General features: G+C 40.3%; 3 protein-coding genes across 6 annotated transcripts; all 3 read left to right on the top strand.

Moving 5' to 3' along the window:
• The first annotated feature begins 222 nt into the window (after window positions 1-222).
• fam133b (family with sequence similarity 133 member B) lies at window positions 223-5,336 on the top strand. Of its 2 annotated transcripts, none has more exons than XM_062410308.1 (11): window positions 223-390; window positions 1,203-1,300; window positions 1,715-1,793; window positions 1,899-2,012; window positions 2,102-2,134; window positions 2,313-2,384; window positions 2,679-2,777; window positions 2,963-3,004; window positions 3,127-3,219; window positions 4,064-4,114; window positions 4,635-5,336. In XM_062410308.1, exons 1-11 carry the CDS (start codon window positions 367-369, stop codon window positions 4,728-4,730), a joined length of 801 nt encoding a protein of 266 aa, XP_062266292.1. In that variant the 5' UTR covers window positions 223-366; the 3' UTR covers window positions 4,731-5,336. The 2 variants fall into 2 exon arrangements, with proteins under 2 accessions (XP_062266292.1, XP_062266293.1); XM_062410309.1 differs by having other exon boundaries at window positions 224-390; window positions 2,966-3,004.
• A 1,089-nt stretch (window positions 5,337-6,425) lies between these two features.
• On the top strand, window positions 6,426-10,506 carry grna.2 (granulin a, tandem duplicate 2). Of its 2 annotated transcripts, none has more exons than XM_062409796.1 (6): window positions 6,426-6,572; window positions 6,910-7,056; window positions 8,825-9,127; window positions 9,246-9,404; window positions 9,908-10,051; window positions 10,250-10,506. In XM_062409796.1, exons 2-6 carry the CDS (start codon window positions 6,910-6,912, stop codon window positions 10,376-10,378), a joined length of 882 nt encoding a protein of 293 aa, XP_062265780.1. In that variant the 5' UTR covers window positions 6,426-6,572; the 3' UTR covers window positions 10,379-10,506. The 2 variants fall into 2 exon arrangements, with proteins under 2 accessions (XP_062265780.1, XP_062265778.1); XM_062409794.1 differs by having other exon boundaries at window positions 6,427-6,572; window positions 9,246-9,419.
• Window positions 10,507-10,662: 156 nt separating this feature from the next.
• LOC133972373 (uncharacterized) lies at window positions 10,663-17,904 on the top strand. 2 transcript variants are annotated; one of them, XM_062409793.1, is made up of 9 exons: window positions 10,663-11,592; window positions 13,056-13,148; window positions 13,404-13,502; window positions 13,773-13,868; window positions 14,405-14,506; window positions 15,234-15,386; window positions 15,841-15,966; window positions 16,085-16,123; window positions 16,454-17,904. In XM_062409793.1, exons 1-9 carry the CDS (start codon window positions 11,349-11,351, stop codon window positions 17,131-17,133), a joined length of 1,632 nt encoding a protein of 543 aa, XP_062265777.1. In that variant the 5' UTR covers window positions 10,663-11,348; the 3' UTR covers window positions 17,134-17,904. The 2 variants fall into 2 exon arrangements, with proteins under 2 accessions (XP_062265777.1, XP_062265776.1); XM_062409792.1 differs by having other exon boundaries at window positions 13,770-13,868.
• Window positions 17,905-18,159: the final 255 nt, after the last annotated feature.

The raw sequence follows: 18,159 nt of genomic DNA, 5'->3' as shown, positions 1-18,159 counted from the left end.
CTCAAATCTATAATTTGTCTAAATGTTTAAAATGCTTGCTATTTATTTGTTAATATTATTTTTAACACTATTAATAACAATATAGATTATATATAGTATAAAACGTGTTATAATATATTTAAAGATCAAATTAATTTACATTTTTCCATTACATTGTTTCAATGACAACAGTGCCCAGAGGGTGGCGGTAGAGCAATACCTGAGAAGTTCGCCGGTGGAGAACTCCCCAGAAGAAGAAGTGGAAGAAGCAGTAGCAGCCGAAGAAGAAAAAATAAACATAGAGCCTGATGTGGCTACGTCAATGCTAGCACGGTAACACTAATGTGTGTCTCTCTGTTGGACACTTCTCCTCCGCACTGACCCGAAATGGGCAAGAGAGACAATCGAGTGGTGAGTTCTGTCACTAAAGTACCCACAAGCTGGCACGTTCGGTGAGCATGCTAAGCTAATCACAAGCAGCGTTAGCGCAGCGGCTAATGTGTTGGGCCTAGTCGGTGCACATTTAAACATTGCGTTAAAAAAAATCTGTTTCGGGAATGCGGTCAAGTGTTTTTGGATCGATGCGGGTTGGTGCAGGTTTGAACTGTCCATTGCATGGTGGAGTGAGGCATCAGCGGCACCTAGCACCGGTGGAGCTGCACTAGCAGTAGATGCTAGCTTTAGCTCAGTGTGTTGACGTGGTGACGCTGCGCACAGTGTTGTTTTGCAGAGCCGCGTACCAACCTCTCTATTTACAGTCTGTGATTCAAACCCAAGCGCCACAGTGTGATTTAACACAAGAGCCTAACGACAAGAGAAGCGAATGCTAGGGAGCTAATGTGTGATATGAGCCCAGGGGTTATGCTGCAGCGAGTTGACACGTTAACATCTTGATGTGTTTTACTTTTTTAAAAAAAGGCCCCAAAACATAAAGGTGAAGGTTTATTTTTATCTCCATTTAAAGTAAATAGATTAATTTAACTAAGTCGGATGTGGTCAGTTTGCTCTAAAGCATGAATTAATCCTTGATATCAAATGCATCAGATTTTATTTGCCCTACTTTAAACACATCTTCACATGTTAAGATAACATACAACATGTTATCCTCATAATATGGATTTATTGTGAAATTTTACTGTTTAATCTTGGTTCCTACTGTAGATTATATTTCATTTAACGCCAATGGAAGTGTTTAACATGCTTTCCTATGTTTGGTGTGCCAGGCTTATATTAACCCCATTGCTGCTTCACGAGCCAGGGGGCCTGCATCCAACGCTGGACCAAGCATCCAGGACTATCTGAGCAGACCTCGGCCAACATGGTGAGTCGCGGACAGACCTTCCCAGTGGCAAACATTTGCTCTTTGGTAACAAAAGTGAAAATACGAAGGATATTTCTCTCCCATTTCCTAAATCCTTCCATGTAAATTGTCATATCAGATACTGGTTCTGACCTGTATTGGGTCTGATTGGATCGCCTTTGTGAAAATATCTGCAATATGAGCCACACGGAGGCACATTTTAATGCATTATTTTCGATTGCAAGTGCGATGTTTTCAATTTCATGTCAAAGGGACAAAGTACAAATGGGAGAACACAAGAATCTTAATTCACTCGGATCTCTTGAAGAATGTGTTTTGAAATTTCTTATATTACGTTTTAAGTTAAATTGCATTACTCAAAAATTCAACTGAAATGTTGGCATGAAAACTTACGTCTCATAAATTTTTTTTTAGGGAAGAGTTAAAGGAGCAGTTAGAAAAGAAGAAGAAGGGCTCTCGAACCCTGGCTGACTTTGAGGATAAATTGAACCTGGTATGTTTTTATCACTTGACATATTGACTATTAATAATAACTATAGTTCACTGTGGAAGAATATATATATATAGTTTTTAATTATACATCTTTTTGTTTATCTAGAAATGGAGAAAAGAACTCGCAAAAAATCGAGAGAAGTTGTTGGCTGGTATTGACAAGGAGAAAGAGAAAAAGGTGACGGACAAGGAAAAGGAGGAGAAGAAAGAGAAAAAAGAGGTATGGTATAAAAAAAAATGTCACCGGACATTTGAAGGATTTCCCTCTTAAAACTTGTCTTCACAAACTTACTGTTTATTTGTGTTTAGAAAAGGAAGAAAGAGAAGAAGAAATCCAACAGGGTGAGGACAGACCTCCACTATTTTACGAAAGCCAACTCTGCCATGTTACCAACCAACACACACATTGTTGTTCTTTGAAATGGTCTGCAGCTGAATCCTGCAAATGTAATGATCCAATTACAAAGAAGCTCTTAACCTCAAGTCTAATGAACTCTGCTTTCATTGTGTTTTGGTCAAGCATTCTTCATCTTCCTCTTCTTCATCGAGTTCTGATTCCTCCAGCAGTTCTGTCTCCGAATCTGAAGATGAGGTAAGTCTATATTTATTTTAATGGGTTCAGATAGAGAAAATGAAATGTTTTGGATTTTTTAAATCAGAACAAAATGGTTTATAGGGCCCATATTGTGTAAAATACATTATCTGGGCTTTTACTATCCATAACTCCTTGAAGGGGGTCAGTGGGGATACTCAAAGTATGAAAACAGTCACTCCGCTGACTTGTTCACTCAGTCCACTCTAAGAAATATGCTCCTGCTCCCCACCCCCACCACCATAACCTCAAAATGCAAAATTAAACTGGTTCTATTTCTGCTTATGTTTACAGGATGAAAAGAAGAGTGTGAAGAAAAAACGGAAGAGAAAGAAGCCGACACCGAGGAGAGGGTCGGACGGCTCAGAGGAAGAATCAGATGTTGACATCAAGGTTCCTCTTTCTTATAGCTTTCCTTTTTTAAGAAATCCTGTACTTTCTGGTAGTAAAACAATACATCTTATTCATTTGGATCAATTACTGTTCTTTTTAAATGTGCTTTAAAATTATAGCAAACATTGAGCAATATAGGTACTGATACAATAAGTATTATACATAAATATTGTTTTTTTTCCAAGAAGAAAAAGAAAAGAATCAAGGAAGAAGTGGACAAAGACAAGGTAATTTTGACTTGTATAATAACTAACTTTTTTAATGGAAATAGTTTAGCTGTCCATGTGTTTATTAACTGATACATTTAGCTTTGGAATTTAAAGTTGTTGCACTTCTTATTTAAAATCAGGATGACAAGAGCCGCAGACGAAGGCGGAAGTTAGAGCGAAGTTATAAAGACACGTCTTCAGAGTCCTCTGCGGAGTCCGAGGGGGAAGAGGCAGTAAGTATTCCTATAAAGTGTATTATGTATATATGAGACCAGAAGTTCCCCTTGCCATTAATAAATCAGTCAAATGTGGGAATAAAGGATCCATCAATGTGCCTTCCTCTTCTATGTTCCTGCTTTTCATCTAATTTCTCCTTATTACAACAGAAAGTATTCCTTCCTTTTATCTAATATAATCAAATTCATTCCTCAATGATTAATTTAAAGGAATACGACACACTGTATAGTTGAGTTTAAGCCCATTGTCCAATCACGTTTGTTTATACTGCCGACTGGTTTACTCTGTTGCAAGAAACTACTGTCGGTGGTTAGCATCTCATGCACTGCTCAGTTAGGCAGTCACCTGAGTAAAGTTTCAGTTGTATTCCTCCCCACACACTTACTCACTTCATCACATGTACAGAGAAAGTTTTGGTACTTTGGAACCGATCATTCAAAATAAACGCAGACAACGCCGCACTTCCAAGGTCCCGCACAAACGCACCTGCTAAGGTTGAAGTGAAATCCGAAAGACTAGAAGAGATTTCTGGATCAATTTGCAGGATATCAACTTGATCTCGTCAAAGTTTCTACCTCGAAAAAGAAACTGCTACTGATATAGAGAAGCAACTTACCACTAATCAGAAACGCTTCCTAGTTTTGCTCAACAACTGAGAAGAAAACACATTTCGTCCAGAATTTTTTTTTTTTGACATTTTGAGTTTGGTCAGGTGTTGAGGTCTGTTGTAAACCTAACAACTTGTGCTGATGAATATATCTGTCGAAATACCAATATTGTGAAATACAGTTGCATGAACTGGGATTTTTATGGTCTCATTTCAACTTTTCCCACCCACAGACTGAAGCAAAGAAGAAAAAGAGAAGTAGCGAAGAAAGAGAAAAGATCACAGTGAGCAATTTATTTAATTTCCATTCTAGTGTACAAACAAGATTTAAGCTTGATCACATACAGATTATCTGAAGCAATGATTAATAGCTGTGATGGAAGAATTTCAATTGTTAAGATTGAATTGCTTTAAAACCTCCGAAATAATGCTGTTGAGGAGAAATCCTTGTGCCTTTGCAGCCGTTTTCAGACATGAACTCCAGAAAATGTCGCACATGAACAACCCAGCAGGAGATTCTCCGACCAGACACATTTGCAAATCAAGATGAATCTTCTGGAGGATCTTCTGCTTTGTTCTCACATTGGATCATATGTACATAATCCAGAGATTTTACTGGGGGGTTGGAGGGGGAGATTCTGGAAAATGTTTGCAGCAGCATGTTCAGTGCACGTCTGAAAGCAGCTTCTGTCTACTCTACCATAAATTCACTGCAGTTAAACGGACCAGTGTTGTTGATCCAGCTGTGAAGTGGATGCAGTCTGAAAAGAAAACGCCTTGTGCTTAATTGTTTTGTGTTTTCAGGACAAATCCAAGAAGAAGAGGAAAAAGAAACACAAGAAACATGGCAGAAAAAAGAAAAAGAAGACAGCGTCTCAGTCCGACCTGGAGCTCGACTAAGAACTGTGGCTCGACCGTTCTCACCATCTCCCGGCTGGTCACTAGAAGTGTTATTTATGCCCTGACCACCAAGAACTCCCCTCCTGCCTAGGTCATCGCATCGGATCAAGGAGACCTACAGACATGGAAGGCTGGGGGGTAAACCCACCGGTCCCTCAAAGTGGCAACTACCGGTTCATATCTTTTTGGTTTACTTTTATCGCCATGCTTCTCGTAGGTGGTTGTCCTTTTGAGTTACAGTCGACGACCGAGCTGAAGTGAATCCCCCGTCTTTCCAATCCCTCATCTCTGAGATTTGCGTGGCTGGCACTGGCTTTCGTCGTCAGTGTGCCGGCCCCTCTTAGGAGTTCACGCCCTCTGCTTCTCACCTGAGATCTGACGTTTCTTGTTGCTCCATGAGTTTGATACGCTTGTGCCTGTGTTATGCATGCAGAACTGATCACCTGTTGTCTCTCGCCAGCCTCATATTGAAGTTGGACCTGTGATAAGAAATGTGAGCTGCACAGTCACTATTTATACAAGGGAGGACTGTTCCGTTAGATGGGTTGTTACACTGAAGTGTAAATGTATAAACTAAGGGAATGAATAAAGTGATGTTTTATCCTTTGTTGCTGTTACTTCTCAATCTTTTTTTGCACTTCCTTCAAACTGAGATAAGTGGTATAGTAGCACGTTAAGCCTCACGAGGTACAATCTACATTTAATTGCAGCATATGCTCTTGAAAGGGACTACAAAACCAGTAACTAGATTTTTAAAGATTTGACTTGAGGCCAATAGAACCAGTTTTGTTTTAATATCAACGAGCACTAGTGACATATGTTTTTTACTATGCCTCAGTACATTTCCTCTTGTTACAGTTTTAGAGCTCTCTCTTTAGATTAAATGCAGGATAACTCAGGCATAAATGCTGGGGAATTATGAAAGTACATTAAGTATAGAAAAGCAGGGGCTCTTTTTATGCAGAATTGCCCTTTTCATATTATGCAAGATGGATAACCAAATACACACACTTTTATTTCAATGTTACAAAAATCTGAGGATAAAACTTTTGAACATTAGGAGAGAAAAAAATCCAAGATTTGTGGCAATATATTACTAAGTTTAGTTTGGCTAAACGAGCCATTGTCAATAATTTGTAAAAGCTTTAGGAAAAGGAGGAACTTAGAGAAGGAGTAAATCGCATGAGGAAATGAGGCCGCCTGAGCCTGTGTCTTCTTAAAGTCTCAGCTAAAATCATGCTTTCTTTGGAAGACACATTTCTGATTTGACTTAGGGTGCCAGGACATCATTGTTATTATTACCATCATTATATTTGCACTTTTTCACTCATTTGATTTATGTTGTGTAGCACTTTGTACTTTTTGCTGAAATGTTCTCTATAAATGAAGTTTTTTGAATATAAAGATATATATTAGATAATTCTGTTCTTAAGTCAATTTAAAGTTAAGTTCAGGAAAACTGAGACTAAATGAGAATCCGTGAAAAAAGTCTCATCCGTGTGTTAGGGTTGAGGTTTTACAGGCAGGTCTTGTGACTGAACAATGTAATGACAGCAAGGGGCAATGTGGGGTAGTGATTCCTCTTTGAAGTGAGTGTGTGTGTTTTGCAGTGGAACTTATGATAACTCAAATCCTCGTGTGTCGGTGTGACCTGAGACCCTTGACTGTCCTCATCTCTGACAGTCACAGGACCCAAGCGAGCGACGTGATACGTCTGAGTTCAGAATTTATTCAGTGGGAGGGTCCAACCTTCCATATAAAGACTGGTATCCCCCTCTGTTCGGTGCAAGGAAGTGTTAGACCACAGTACAGGAAGGAGTTGAATAAATTCACTGGCTGAAGGTAAGTGATTTAAAAAGAAATCAGTGAATGTGCATTGAGATGTTTATTTCTAGGACCAGAATATAGTCGCTCGTTCAACTCTCAGACCTGCTGCGTCTCTGTGTTCAATGATGCAGCTCTGGAGAACAGGAAGCTTGTTACTACAGGCTGAAACCAAAGTGAAAGTACAAGTGAAGAAAATGTTTGGTCAGGATTTACAGTAAAGCCATATCCTCTGAATAGAATCTAGATAAATAGATACTTTACTGATCCTAAGGTAAATTTAGGCTGTTGATTTCTATCCTGACACTGCCCATGCATGTATCAGATTTGTCTCCGCTTCTACTGTCTTCTGCAGATGCTGAGGATCAGTGTGTGGCTGTTATTGGGGGTGTTTGTGTGGGACCTTGCGTCCGGCCTCACCTGTCCTGACGGGAAAGTCTGCCAGGATAACAACACCTGCTGTATGTCTACAAAGGGCTATGCTTGCTGTCATTATCCAAATGTAAGTCTGATTAATCACACGCCAAGTAGAGTGGGAGGCAGTAGGGTGCAAACCTCCGCCAAGACCCAAGAGACTTCATATGAAAGTCCAACCACATATTGATTCACCTTACTTACAAGGGTTTAGATATCAGCGAATCAATATCTAGGAGAGGCACAAACACTATAATTCAGCAGGATCACAGGTGGCAAAATGCAATACGTAAAACTATATAAAAATTCCTCAAACACAACTGCTCAGACATGTGACTAACTACCACTTAACATATCTTGTTAGAGAAGACTCTCATTTTTTAACGACGCTATATGACACAACCCTGGGTACAAATTGTTGAAGTTTTGCTGAAATTCACTTTTTTGTTTGCTCAAAAATGTTTCCCTGATATGTTGTGAAATCAATCAACCTTTTAAATGCTCATTTTCAAACTAGACTGATTTGGCAAAAAAAAAAAAATGTAGCCTTCAGGTTGCTCTTTAAATTGTTGTTTGGATCTGCAGAGTGTTGTGCAAGTTCCCAGCTCTCATGAACTAGTTCAAAGTGCAGTTCATACAAGTAAACATGAATAGTTCACGTTCATTGTTCACCATTTAAATTCTGAACTAGTTCATAGTTCAGTTCATTTCATAGTTTTTAGGTGGAAAGTGAGAATGAAAGACTTAACTTGTTAAGGAAAACCTTATCCATCACTACCCCTTGCCTTTACTTTCGAATCTTTATCAGACAGTGTGTACAAATCCCTCAGATAATAATAAGGTGCATCGGATCTCGGATGTAGTTGCTGAGTCTGCGTCTCTGCTTTCTCTTGCCCTGTGTATATGAGACCGAGAGCTGTGTTGCAGGTATGGCCTGCCCCTTTAAGGAAAGTTTGTAGTGCTTGACGTAGTGCACCTGGGTGTTGTGGGAAAAGACGCTAAAAGTGTGTGTATAACGAGAGGTGACGGACCACCTAGAGGTGATGAGAGTGTTGCTCCTGCTGTATATCCGAGAAATAAAGTGGCCGCATTCCAAGTAAAGAAACATCTCCTCCTCCTTCTTCACGGAGCGGTCCGGACGGCTGGTTACCGGCCAGACAGCGAGCCAAGGTAACCAGTGACAGGGGCGGCTCCTGGTACAGGAGACATAGGAGACGGATTTATCATGACGTGACACATGCAATGTAAAACAATACATTAACGTCCCACCATCATCCTCTAACCCCGGGGACGCACCGGAGGTAGAAGCGCTTCGAAAAGCGGTCCGCCTCCTTTCCTCGCCCATGTTAAATACTTGGGTTGTTCTTCCGGCAGCGTAGTGCCGGAAGAACCGGAAAATGCCGCGGCCACACGCACACACACACACACACACACAAGCACATCATCATCTTTGGGGGCGTGGCGGCTACAGGCTTGCGTAGGTCAGTCACCTGTGAAGACCATAGATAGACTGTATATATAAAGGTGAAGACCAGCATCATTTACCCCTGAACTAGCGGGTAGTAATGATGATGATGATGAAAAATTAAATATAAATTGAGATATATTTTTCTTTAATTTAATTAAATTTAATATAAAAAAAATTACATTTAATTGAATTTAATATAAAAAAAAAATTAATGTTTTTTTTAAATTTAAATTAAACAGGTAGGGGTGGGGCTTGTGACAGTTCTAGGCCAAGAGAGTTTCCTAAATCTGGACTCAGATTTAACGGGGGTTCTTCCACAACCCGCCCCGCTTCCTTTATAACACAACACAAAACATAACCTTTCTAATTCTCTCATGTGTGTCTCCAGGCCGTGTGCTGCTCAGACCAGACCCACTGCTGTCCATCGGGCTATCGTTGTAACATTGCCTCCCAGATGTGTGAAAAACAGGGCCAGCCGTGGATGACGATACCCATGGAGAAGAAGGAGGCTGCAGAGGAACCGGCCCCTCCTGTTCTACCCATTTCTCCCCTGCAGGAGCTCACAAACAACCACGTCCCAGAGGCATCAAAGAGCTCAGTCGTCCGTTGCGACGGCTACTACTCGTGTCCAGATCGCACTACCTGCTGCAGACACCCCACAGGTGTCTGGTTCTGTTGCTCTTACTTTCCTGTGAGTTGATTTACACACTGAAACTAAACTGTTTTTGAATAACTCTCCAAACAGACGTCTCTATGGAGTAATGGTTCTACACTGTATTCATTTGTTGTTTATAATGTGTGGCTTACAGGGCCGCTGCTGTCTGGATGGCTACCACTGTTGCCCATATGGCTTTGACTGTGACGTCACTTACACCTACTGTGTGAGGGAAGGCCTGAGATATCCTTTCACTCCCAGACAAGCTCTGTCGTCAGTCCCCGCCTCTCTCATTTCACCTCCAGACCACGAGGTCAGCTTTCAGGAGGTGGGACACATCACACTATTCATCGCATTCTGCGTATGCAGCCTATCCTGGGATGGATTTTCTCGTCCATCATACACTGGGAGAAACTTTTAAAGGCTTTAGCTTCTGAACACAGGCATGAACACTTCATCTTTTTGAAGGTTAAAATAACTAATTTAAGCATTAATTAAAATCTACAGATTTCTATTTTCGTTAAGTTTAAACTTGGTGTGTTATATCATGTAAAAAAAGAGACACGTGGTGTTAGGAGTGTAATTAACTGCAAAACAGGACAAATAAAGAGTTAAAGTCAATATTAGTTATACTCATACATCAGAAAGGTAGGCCAGAAATATGACTCTAGTTGCTGATGAACTTTTTTATGTGCTTTTTACTTTACCCAGCTGACATTGGGTGAGACGTTGGGTACAAGCTGACCAAGGTGCCAGCGCATACTACTAATAGTATTATAATACTAGTATAATGATCTGTTTGTATTTATATTTCAGACACCTATGACAGCTCTAACAGAGGCCAGTGACGGTTCCCCTGAGGCTGGAGTGATTCGCTGCGATTCCAAGTTTTACTGCTCAGACGGGACGACTTGCTGCAAAGGATCCAAAGGCCAGTGGTCCTGCTGCCCCTACCCACTGGTATGAATGAATTTAAAATTAGATTATGTGCAACATATGTATGTTTATATTTACATAATAAAAGAGACAGCGACACAGATTTGACAGTGAGCATCTTGGGTCACACAATTAAAGTCAAAACTAGCACCTGCTTATCACTGTTTAATCCATTCATTTACTTGCCTAGTCTGTTTTGTAACATCATTGTGTTGATTTCAGGGCCAGTGTTGCTCAGATGGTCGGCACTGCTGTCCCTATGGATCCACCTGCGACCCCTCCTCCTTGAAATGCACGGCATTTTACTCTGTGTTCCCCTCAGGATCACAGGAACATGTGAAAGCAGACTGAGGACATGCTGTTACAGTGGCCCGTGGCATCTTTCTCATCGTTTATACATTATTTTGTTGCATATTACAGATAAATCTTTTGATGGCTTGTTGTCCCTGTAAAGAAAATTAAAGATTCAGTGTGATGAATTTTGTGACATATATTGGTGAATTTGCATGTAGCAGCTGAATACCCCTCACCTCACCCTCCACTTCCAAACAGGAGAGAGAACAGTGGCAGCCTTCAGTTGACATACAAACTCAAAAGGTGTTTACTGTGATTGTAAAAAACATGGTGGCCTCCGTAGGGAGGACCCGCTCCCACTGTTAATATAAAGCATTTGAATATAAACGATCTATTGGAGGGTCAAGAAAACATTCCGTACAATTAAGATGATTTACACTCAAGTGAAAACATCACTAGGATTATTTTACATGCCAATAGATCCCAATAAATCCCTTTCATCTAAATCTTACGCACTGACCCTTTAACAGAAACAAAACAGAATTAGAGTTACCATGAGAAGAGGATGTTTAGAATTAGTTTAGAATTACACTCAATAGACAATCTAACGGATCAATAATCTGCACATAACCTAGTTCCTATTACTCATTGTCTATTCTGTTTTGGTTTTGTTTGTTCTTACAAATAGTGTGATATCAGCATTACATTATCTGTTTTTTTAACTGATTTTATTAAAATACATTTGCTTTATTAAATCAAATCAAACAATCAAGTATTACTGTAAATCTAAACCTGATGAGTGCTTTTCTTACTGTCCTGGTCGTTCCTTACAAAGTAACAAATAAATACATTGTCAAATAAAAGAGTGGGTGAAATGTTGTTCAGATGCTATTATATTAACCTGCCTGGCTGCCCACACAACATTAACCCAAGTTAAATAATAAGGGGGGCCTTTACTTTGAAAGCACCAAACGGAAATTGGAGTTTCACTCCGACTGCCTCACTTCCGCCTTTCCTCCGATGCCACATGTTTATCGTTCCGGTGAACGTGGAGTCCCAGACGAAGGCAAACGCTGGAAACATGAGTCAAATGGAAGAATTAAAGTCGTTCGTCTCCGAGAGGCTGCAGGCGGCTGTCTCTGACGTCTGCGGCGCCTTTGAGAAAACATTGGCCGGATACGAGGAGCAGAACTCCCGCTTGAAGGACGAAAACAACCGCTACCGCTCCCTGCTGGATGTGGTGCTCCTGTCCAAGTTACCGCAAACAAAGGGTCGGTTCATCGCACATACACTTAAATGTTGTTCAGCACATTAACCTGTAAACTTCAAAACAATGCTAGCTAATGCGTAGTGTCATTTCCGGCCAGCTTGGTGGGGCTAATCTGTTTGCTAGCTTGTTTAGCTACGGTGGTTGAAACTCCCCCAAGTGAAGTTTAGGCTAATGCCAGCTGTATGTACACACACGTTAAGATACGTATGAACTCAGCGTGGGGTCCCTGCTGTGTTCGCCCATCCAATGCTCCTAGATGTGGACGGACTTTACAGTAGGAGGTCAGGCGGATACAGTCCGTAGAAACCGCGGTGCGTCTCACTCGGACATCTGCACTCCCACATGAACCCCCTCCCCGGAGGAGAATGTGAAGGATCTGCAGAGTCCGGTGAATGTTTGATAGCAGCTTTAAAAACTCAGATCGTTTTTAGTTTGTCCGGATTGGTCTACTGTAAATAAAAAAACATGGCGTCGTCCGTAGAGAGGATCCGCTCCCGATGTAAATATAGAGTATTTCAATATAAAGGGTAAATTCTAGTGTAAAGAAAACAAAAATTAGTACAATTTAAGTGAAACACACGAGTAAAAAAACCCCATTCAGATTGTTTTATATATATATGCCCTGAACAACATTAAGAACAGACACAACAACAGCTCAACACTGGAAACCAAAGCATATTAAAGTTGCTCAATTTATTCGAAGTTGTATCGCCTCAGTATAAAACGGTAAATAATGTCTTTTGTATTTCACTGGGCACCCCTTCGACATTCTTTAAAATGTGCGGTTGAAGAGAAACTGTGAGCTTGTCACTGTGTTGTGGTAACGCCGAAGCTGTGAGCAATTAGCATGAGAGACAGCAGCAGACATGACTTTACAAATCACCAACACATTTCATGCTGCTTTGTCCAGTAAGCATTCACCCTGCCGGCCTGTAAAACGGGTGTGTATATGAAAAGATGCTAATGTGGAGATACGGGTAAGATCTCTCAGCTTTCAGTAGATCTTTTCAAAGAAGATGTTTCAACACGTCCCAGTAGAAGTATTGAGTTATGTTGCTTAAGTTTCAGGCTCTTGGTTTTGTGTGAGTTATCATTAACTGTATGTTTCCCCTATAGTCCCTATTGAAAAAAATCTCAGCAAAGTGTGTTATACCACACAATTTTACTAACACACAAATCTTGAATGCATGGTTACTCCACGTTAGAAAGGACAATGGTTGCTATGTTCACAGCAGTGACTCAACTGGCAGCTGCTTACTGGCATGTCCCCCACAACGGAGAACTGGCAGCTGCCAACTGTAGTCAGTAGCCAGCTGACAAGACTGCAGCTCACCAATGTCAGGGCCTCGGCTTGCTCGAGAGGAAATATGGGCAGCATTTTGACCGATGCCATTTTCTTTCATGAGAAAGTGACAAGGATTTAAGTAAAGTGTGGTCTTATGTTCTGTTCTTTTCTCGCAACAGGTCACGCAATCAAAAATACTCCTGCTGCTGCCAGCCAAGTAGCCTCAGACTCAAGCACTGTACGAACGGCTGAAAGAACGTCCTCTTCTCATGGTAAGAATTATTTTCTCAAGGCGTTTCTCTTCAGTAGTATCAATGCATTCTGCTCCTGTGTAAATCTCATCAAAACGGTATTCGTTGGTTTAAAAAAGTGTTGTACATAATGATGGTAAAGGCTGATGTTCCTCGGTTTTCTGTAATGCCACCGGCTTCCTTAAGAGGAAAAATTGGATTTGGATTTTCTGCCTAAAGAAAATAGCAGTGTTTGTTTCTGTATTGTGATTTAATGATCTGTTCTTTTCTCTGCAGCGGTTCATGTAAACAAAAGTACTCCTTCCGCGGTTACCTTCCTGGTAGCCTCGGATATAAGTTCTGCTCAAACGGCCGAAAAAACGTCCACTGCTCTTGGTAAGACTGCTTTTCTGAACATGATTCTCTTCAGCAAAATCAATGCGTTCAGGCCCTGTGTAAAGCTCATCAAAATGTTATTCATTGGTCAAACACGGAGTTGTACATTATGATAGTAAAGGCTGATGTTCCTCTGTATTCTGCAATGCCACCGGTTTCCTCAAGAGAGAAAATGGCAATTATTTGAACAATGTAATTGTCTGCCATAAGAAAATGGCAGTGATTTTTGGTATATTGTTAATTTATGATCTGTTCTTTTCTCAACAGCAGGTCATGTAAACAAAAGTACTCCTTCCTCTGCTACCATCCTGGTCGCCTCGGATATAAGTTCTGCACAAACGGCCGCAAAAAGTTCCACCGCTCATGGTAAGACTGCTTTTCTGAACACCATTCTCTTCAGTAAAATCAATGCATTCAGCTCCTCTGTAAGGCAATGGTAAATGGTTTGTATTCATATAGCTCTTCTCTAGTCTTAATGAACACTCAAAGCACTTTACAGTACACTTTTGCCATTCACCCTTTCACACATACATTCATACAGTGCATCCATTGGCAACACTTTTTTTCTGTGAGGAGCAATTCCGGGTTCAGCCTCTTGTCCAAGGATGCTTCGGCATGCAGATGTGGAAGACCGGGATCGAACTGTTGATCTCCTGGTTGGAGGACGACCGCTCTCCGCCTCAGCCACAGCCGCCCTAAAGCTCATCCAAATGTTATTCACTGTTAAAAAGGGAGTTGTACATAATGATAGTAAAGACCGATGTTCCTTTTGTTCTCTGCGATGCAACCAGCTTGCTCAAGAGGAATAATGGCAATCATTTTAAATCATGCACCGTTCGCTGAAAAGAAAGTTGAAATAATATCATATATTGTTATTTTATGTTCTGTTCTTTTCTCCACAGCAGGTCATGCCAACAAGAGTACTCCTACTGCTGATGCCAGCCTGGTAGCCTCAGACTCAAGTTATGCACAAACGACTGAGAAGACTTCCTGCTATTCTGCCGGTAAGACTGCATTTAACAATAAGTACTTCAGTCAAATCAATGCATTTACTTCCTTTGTAGAGCAATCTGAAATAAAATGACAATAATGAAGTTGTCTCCACTTAAGGCAAATTTATGCAGCCTTTACTTTGGAAAATCTCTATTCCAAATGATGTGACCGTCACTGCCCACTTTCTTTAATATGAGCTTTACATTAGCATGGTTGTTAAGCAATTCAATCACTAGAGGGCAGCACAGATTCGAGAGTCCCTGACAACAACAAACATGTTGATGGTGGTGGAGGTTTAGATAATGCATCTCTCAAGAAAGAGGCAAACGCGACTGTTTGTACCTGTGCTTTGAGCGAAGTAACATGAATGTCTGAAGTTTCATGCTAACTCTCCTCAAAAAGGTATACCGATGTTAATTGTTCCTCCTCGTGTCTTGTGGTTGTCTTGCTTGAACACTTGGTTACACTGCCCCCTGATAATTTCCCGCGGTACTGCTTTGTTCTGGCCATATTTGTAAGCTTCAGAAGACGTGCTCTAACTTGAGCACGGACATAAGGCTCCACCTGTTTCCATATACATATCTGACCTTACGCATAAATTAAGTTGAACATTGTGACCACCAGTGACCACTGTTTGTGACTCCAGTGTGATGTGTTAAATCAGTCTATTCGTTGTTAAACATGATACTGTTACATTGATTACTGATCTGATTATCTACATGTAATCTTTTTTTTCAGACACACAGTGTCTCTTCACCTCACACGCCAACTTTTTCAAGCTGGCAGCCAATGACAATTGTCCCCTCTGCCTCAAGAGTGTCCAGGCCACTGAGAAACATTTGATGAAGAGGCATTACCGATTTGCTGTTCATTTTGTTGAGGGGGACACCGGTAAGTTCGCTGAGCATCGAATCAAAACACTGAACGATGAAGCACAGAATCATGGATATAAATTCTGTACCATAATTTATTATAACCACTGTTATGTACAGTTTCACTGTTGCCATTTTTAAAGGCTATTTGAACATGAGGGTGGTGTGTTATTGTTTTTTGCTATTGGATGCTGCTGCTAGATTCCCATAGTACTGATCACTGAAAAATTATCTCATTGATGCATTAATCCCTCTTAAATAATAGCCTCCCTACCCTGGAAAATCCTAAAACCAACCACTGAATTCGCAAAAGCGAAAATGAAATCAAGAATTTAATTATAATTACATTTAAATTGATTTTAAATGTATTTTAAGACAGAGGATGTCACAATTGTATTGCAAGGACATGTTCTTGAAAGGCATACAGCCATGCAGGGTGCATACTCGGGCTTAACAAGCTTCTCTCTTTTCAGAAAAATTTGTGGTGCCATGTTTTTGCACTGAGAAAGCCCAAGGAAGAAGTCACTGGCACTGCCCATGTTGCATTAAGATCATCCATCGGAAAAGTAACTTTGAGGCGCACTTATCAAAACAGCATGGTATGTGCAATTTCTCATCATTCACATGACCTATAGGTCATCTTAATAATACCTACTTTCTAGCCAACACTAATAATGATGTTATATTTTATGACCTCTGTTTCCTTTTACTTTACAGCTGATTCAATATATATACTGCAGCAGAGCCAAGATGCAGGTATGTTCACTATATGTCTAATGCCCTTCAGTTGCAAACACATTTTTGAATATTCGCTTGAATATGAATGATACACAGCTACCTTGGGAATCAAGTAAACACAAGGTAATTTAACAAAACTGAGCCACAACAACGTTTCTGACGAATTATGTTGATCTATACATAGTCATTATAGTGTGAGGTATGCCAGGCTTGCATCTTGCTTTGAGCGCAGAAACATATCCATCCTCTCCAGGTTCACCTTGCTGATCATTGCTGTAGCTAGTAAGTACAGACGTTTTAAAAGTTAGTGACATAAATGACTGAATCGTTTTTTTCCCTGATCCTCAGTAAGTCAACTGGAGTTTCAGCATCCGGAGCAGATACCAAAAGGCGAGAGTCAAGTGAGAGGACAAAGTCTGAAGGTGGAGAATGACCAAGATTCCCCCGTCAGCATCATCTATGTGGACGGTTTCATCCAAGATATGAGTGACATCAACTGTGTGCAAAGCAGCCAGGGGCATCCTCGACCTCTGGACACTCAGCCTGATAGTTGGGTTGGTAGAGCATGGCAGCCTGCTGGAGACGGTCAGGACACCAATGTAGGTGGTGCTGACGCTAAGGACGGAAGCAGCTGCAATACTGAGGAGTCAAAGAGCCTAACAGTGTGTTCACGTTTAAAGGCACTCGGTTCAAAGAAGAATGTGAAAAGGCCCCTCTCAATTTTAAATAAAAAGAAATCATCGCGGACATCTGCCGGTCGGAATCTCACGGGTCCTCATTCTTGTAAACCCTATGCGAGGAACACACCGAGGACACATGTGCGAGCAAACAAAGCTGACAAGATCCACATTTGTGAAGTCTGTGGAAAGCGATTAGTGTCGAAAGTAAATTTAATACGCCACCTGCAAAGCCACACAAAGAAAAACCAATGTGGAATATGTACAAAACAGTTTTCGAATAATTCCAGTCTGGAACGGCATATGAGATTGCACAAACCAAAGGCTCTAAATGTTATGTCGTCATCTTAAAAACCACAGATGGGCAAAATCCTTCGGATGTCATAATGCATCCAAACCTGCTGTGATTACTGGAATTTGATCCACTACAGATAAGGGGCCAGTCTAGTCTTGTACTAATGACTCGGTTACAATGATCGGCAGTTTATAACTATGTTTTTTATTGTTTGTTTTTATATATTCAGTTCTTCTCTGTGTTTCTATTATAATTCAGCAGTTCGGAAGTGAATGATTTCGAAGGATACTACAAAAAATGGATTTCACCAGGACCCAATCAAACCTTGTCTAGATTCGAGGAATGTTTTATCTTTTTGTAGTTCAATGACTGTTATAGTGTTCAGCAGTGTGTAAATATGTTTTATTGTTTGTTTTTATATATTCATAGTTCTTCTCTGTTTGTTTCCTATTATAATTCAGAAGTTTGGAAGTGAAAGTTTTTGATGGATACTACAAAAAATGTATTCACCTAATTTAAACCTTGTCTAGATTTGAGGAATGTTTGATTTTTTTGTAGTTTGTTAAATAGTTAAAATATTCAGTTTGGAAAAAATTGTAGCCTCCAAGTTATGTTATCATCAGATCATGGTGTTCCTGCACAGTATTTGTAACTGGAGCCTTTGTCGTTGTATTTTAAAGGCAGAATATGTATCTGTTGCACAGGGGATTACCAGATATCTAAACCCTACAAATGACCCAAAAAAGCTATTATGAATGTATGGAATTCGACTGTGTGATTTTCAGATTTTCATCTATCTTCTCCAATAAATGTATCTGAAAAAATAAGTCTGAAAACATGAAATCTACAACTTTAAAAACAAGACCTCAAATATCAAGATATTTGCAAAAGCGAAAATGAAATCAAGAATTTAATTATAATTACATTTAAATTGATTTTAAATGTATTTTAAGACAGAGGATGTCACAACTTTTGCGGATTGTTAGGCCCTATGAGGCAAACTGATTTATGAATATGGGCTAAACAATTATATTTATTTTATTAATTTTGATGCCTGAAACCCCCTAAGGGTTTTGTGGACT

The sequence above is a fragment of the Platichthys flesus genome, chromosome 17, assembly GCF_949316205.1.
Source record: "Platichthys flesus chromosome 17, fPlaFle2.1, whole genome shotgun sequence".
In the NCBI taxonomy this organism is placed as follows: Eukaryota; Metazoa; Chordata; class Actinopteri; order Pleuronectiformes; family Pleuronectidae; genus Platichthys; species Platichthys flesus.
Note: the sequence above shows the minus strand (reverse complement) of the source record. Positions and strands in the feature narration are given on the sequence as shown.